The sequence below is a fragment of the Portunus trituberculatus genome, chromosome 4 (genome assembly GCF_017591435.1).
Source record: "Portunus trituberculatus isolate SZX2019 chromosome 4, ASM1759143v1, whole genome shotgun sequence".
Classification (NCBI taxonomy): domain Eukaryota; kingdom Metazoa; phylum Arthropoda; class Malacostraca; order Decapoda; family Portunidae; genus Portunus; species Portunus trituberculatus.
The window spans coordinates 7,233,938-7,238,937 of record NC_059258.1 but is presented as its reverse complement, the minus strand read 5'-3'; the positions used below and the strand labels follow the sequence as shown (position 1 = coordinate 7,238,937).

At 36.3% G+C, this 5,000-nt stretch overlaps 1 protein-coding gene across 2 annotated transcripts in view; it reads left to right on the top strand.

The window, feature by feature from the left end:
* LOC123512659 overlaps window positions 1-5,000 on the top strand; it is a 78,562-nt gene that overhangs the window by 56,444 nt on the left and 17,118 nt on the right. For both annotated transcript variants that reach the window (XM_045269138.1, XM_045269145.1), the window contains exon 5: window positions 3,173-3,337. In XM_045269138.1, coding sequence (XP_045125073.1) covers window positions 3,173-3,337 — 165 coding nt within the window. The remainder of the gene's footprint in view (window positions 1-3,172; window positions 3,338-5,000) is intronic.

Here is a 5,000-nt window from a genome sequence, read left to right as displayed (position 1 = left end):
TTTTTTTTTTTTTTAAGATTGTGCTGCAGCAAATATAAAAATTGCCCCAATAGAAGTAAAGATATACAGTTTCTTACATTAAAATTGTAGTTTTGAGAATAACGCAAAATATTTTAGGTGATGTATGAAATATGGTCAATTTATATATATATATATATATATATATATATATATATATATATATATATATATATATATATATATATATATATATATATATATATATATATATATATATATATATATATATATATATATATATATATATATATATATATATATATATATATATATATATATATATATATATATATATATATATATATATATATATATATATATATATATATATACCATTGCATATTGCGTTAACATCAGTCACAAAATTAAACTTCCATTTGATGTTAGAGTACTGGGGGTTCGGGTAAATCATCTTATAGCTCAGGGAATACTTAAAGAGAAAAAGGTTGAGAACCTGTGCTGTAGAGGGTTCACTAAAGGCAAATAGATGTTTTTCATGACGAGGGCGGGTGTTTTTAGCTATTTACAAAAGATGGTGATATCATGTTTGGTGTTTTTATTCGTTGGTTTGATGTTTTTATAAAATATGTTTTTTAGGGCTTTTCCATCATCTTTGTACGCTATGGATATGGTTTTCTTGTAATAAAGCTTGATGCTTGGTGTGTCTTGCTCTGATGGGATGCTTGCCCTTAAGTTATTCATTTTTCGTTGAATCTCATCGTCTATTTCTTCTTTTAGGTATCCGTTGTTGGCCAGAAGCTAGTAGATTCTTTTTAATACCGAGGTGGTGGCTTCCCAAGTAGAAGAGTGCGTGAGGGCTCTTTTGACAAAAGCATTTATGACGCTTTGCATGTGTTTCTCTGGTCAGCTGCTGTTGCCATTCAGGCAAAAACCGAGATTGGTGGACTTGACGTACACAGATGTAGAGAAAGATGAGTTTTTACGGTGTACAATGACGTCAGGAAAAGAGAGTTGGCTGTCTTTTCCAAGTTCGTGGGTATAATTCAGAGTATATATATATATATATATATATATATATATATATATATATATATATATATATATATATATATATATATATATATATATATATATATAGTCACATATCCATGTTTCGTTCCTTATCTTACTCCTGATTAAGTATAAGATATCAGATTTCTAATGTAGTTCTTTCAGATCATTTGAAATTTGCAAAGAGTGGCTCAAAATTTAATTTCCTCAAAGTGTACTTAGGCGAGAAATCCCATTTTGTCATTTATAATAGATGTAGTGATAAATATATGTATCATAAAATACAAAATATTAGTCATTCAAAGAGGGACTTCAAGCAGTCTAATGAAAAGTATCAACTCAACTCGGGAGGACACGTAACCTGAGAAGGGGTGGTCCATGACTACGATCCTCAACGAAAAATTAGATACTACCTGCCTCGAGGCCTGCTCACTTTCGCTCTCTTCCCACGTGTAGATAATGAAATTATCGTAGTCACATAAATACGAAAAAAAACAGGAGATAATATAAAAATGACACAATGTTTAAATTATCATTTCATAGGGTAATGGTCATTTAATTTTTTTAGTCCAACAAGACGCTATAGCACCTGGCAATGTGGGGCAAAACATCAGCAAGAGACTAACAAAGACACAAACAAATTTTTCTTTTTTTTTTATCAAAATCATAGATTCGCATCTAAATCTTCGCGAAAACTTATCCTCACTTACATCAAAAGAAAAAGAGAATATCCTGCATAGCATGGATCGACTTCATTGAGTTTTGACAGGATGAATTGACCAATAATTTCATCACCACTTAAGCCAAACTCAGTTCTTTCGTTGAGGTTCACCAGACTCTGATCACCAATGTATCTACCATCACAGAGAGGATGGAAGTTTCTGTTTCTACTTTGGATAGGCTGACCGAGGATATGGCAGCGTCTTTCCTCGTCCTCCTCGTGGCGTACAACGTAATGAAGTACGACGAACTACCTCTGTCACATATCACCACGTACACCTCCCATAAACCTATGAGTAGAGTTTGGGAGATCATTGGAGCTAAAGATTACTCCATGAAAAGGCCGTGACACAAGGAAAGTTGGAAGGGTCGCTGCTCTAAAGACCAATGTCTACCAACATCATCTCTGTTGTTGTTGTTCTCTGCTTAGTGATACAGAGACTTTTCCGCTTGATTGATCATTCAAACCTCAAATGAATAGTGGATTTACGATTACACATATACGTTTAAAATCCCTCTTCAGTCACACAGAAACTATCTAGAATCTACTTCTTTCAGAATGCGTAAACATAATTTCAAATGAATCATTAGAAAATAAGGTAGACAAATATTCCAAACTTAATTCTCAACAAGCTCTCTTCCTGCCCTAATAATTATATGCAAAACTATAAATTCAGAATTTACTAAACTCCTCCTCCTCCTCCTCCTCCTCCTCCTTCCTTTCTTTCAATGGTCTTTTTCATTCTTATAGCTCCTCTCTCTACGATTCAGCTGTGTGTGTGTGTGTGTGTGTGTGTGTGTGTGTGTGTGTGTGTGTGTGTGTGTGTGTGTGTGTGTGTGTAATTCACCTCGGTCGTCTGTTGGTCACCCAGCCAGTCTTTCCCATTACGGAGCGAGCTCAGAGCTCATAGACCGATCTTTGGGTAGGACTGAGACCACATCACACACAGCACACACCGGGAAAGCGAGGCCACAACCCCTCGTGTTACATCCCGTATCTATTTACTGCTAGGTGAACAGGGGCCACATATTAAGAGGCTTGCCCATTTGCCTCGCCGCTTCCCGGGACTCGAACCCGGCCCTCTCGATTGTGAGGAGCGTGCTAACCACTACACTACGGGGTGTGTGTGTGTGTGTGTGTGTGTGTGTGTGTGTGTGTGTGTGTGTGTGTGTGTGTGTGTGTGTGATACTAAATAACCCAACATTGACATACACTCCCAATATTTATCTATTACCAACCTTTGAACACACACACACACACACACACACACACACACACACACACACACACACACACACACACACACACACACAGACTAGCCCCTGTTATTAACCCACTTCCTGAATAATCTCTTGATCCAGCTACTACTCTTTAACCATTATTCAAACTGCAGTCATTAATTCTTGTTCGGTCTTACAGCCACGCCTTTGAACGAGGTGTTGGGTGTGTCTGGTGCCCTCCTTGTGACTATTGTAACCTCCGTGGCCCTCCTATGCTGTGCTTGCGGCGTGGGTGTAGTGGTGTGTGTTTACAGGAGAAACAGAGCATTGCATCAGCCACCACCTCAGTCGCAAGGTTATCCCAGTAAGTGTGTTCATCTTGTTATATTTGCATAGTTTTACAATATGAGTTAGTGTATATGTATTCTCATTTGTTTGCATCCATTTTCTAGTTAATATGCCATTTCTTATACCGGAATATGGAATCCTTTCCTGAACAATTTGAACAGTACACCTCAGCATACACACACACACACACACACACACACACACACACACACACACACACACACACACACACACACACACACACACACACACACACACACACACACACACACACACACACACACACACACACACACACACACACACACACACTTTTACGTTTAGATGGCCATATTTCTTTAGACAAAACATTACCTAGCTCGTTAAGTTCTTTTCAGTTTGGGGTTTTAATATTAATGTTAATTGTGTCGTCGATATGTGTGTGTGTGTGTGTGTGTGTGTGTGTGTGTGTGTGTGTGTGTGTGTGTATGTGTATGTGTGTGTGTTTGAATATCATTACTATCCCCACCACCATTAAAACTAGCACCACCACCACTAACAACAAAACCAACACCAGTAATGACAGCAATAACTATTACTACTACTACTACTACTACTACTACTACTACTACTACTACTACTACTACTACTACTACTACTACTACTACTACTACTACTACTACTACTACTATTCGTCTCTTCAACTCGCCTCCTCTGACTGACTGTCTTCAGCCTCTTTCTCACCGCCGAAATTATGCATTTTTTGCTATCTTTTATCGCTATTTTCAGGCAAACTGCTCTGCTGATCTTGCTAACTGTATGCCTTCCCTCCTCCTGCGGCCTCGCTGCACAAGGCATTCTTCTTCCTCTCACCCCTATTCTGTCCAACTTTCTAATGCAAGAGTTTCCCAGTACTATAGATATATATATATATATATATATATATATATATATATATATATATATATATATATATATATATATATATATATATATATATATATATATATATATATATATATATATATATATATATATATATATATATATATATATATATATATATATATATATATATATATATATATATATATATATATATATATATATATATATATATATGATCTATAGTACTGGGAAACTGGAAACGTCGCATTTTATTAGTACAGCGATCTATATCATTAACATAGTAAAATAGTAATGAAACTAGTATTGATCTTTGAGACATCCTTTTCCAGACAGAATTATAAGTAGCATGATAGTTATTGTGTAAAATATGCTGTTTTCTATTATTTAGATTGCTCTTGAACAAATCATGTGCTTAGCCCGTAGTTTTATACATCTTTAGCTTTTATAATACAATGGTGGTTGCCGGTCAACTGAACCAGTGCCACTTGCACCAGTACCACATGCACCAGTGCCAACTGAACCAGTGGTCAACTGAACCAGTGGTCAACTGAACCAGTTGTCAAGTGAACCAGTGGTCATTTGAACCAGTGGTCATTTGAACCAGTAACCATCTGAACCAGTGTAAACTGAACCAAACTGAACCAGTACTATTTCAACCAGTGACCATCTGAACCAGTGGTCATCTGAACCAGTGCTACTTGAACCAGTGCAAACTGAACCAGTACTACTACTTGAACCAGTACTAATTCAACCAGTGACCATCTGAACCAGTGGTCATCTGAACCAGTGCA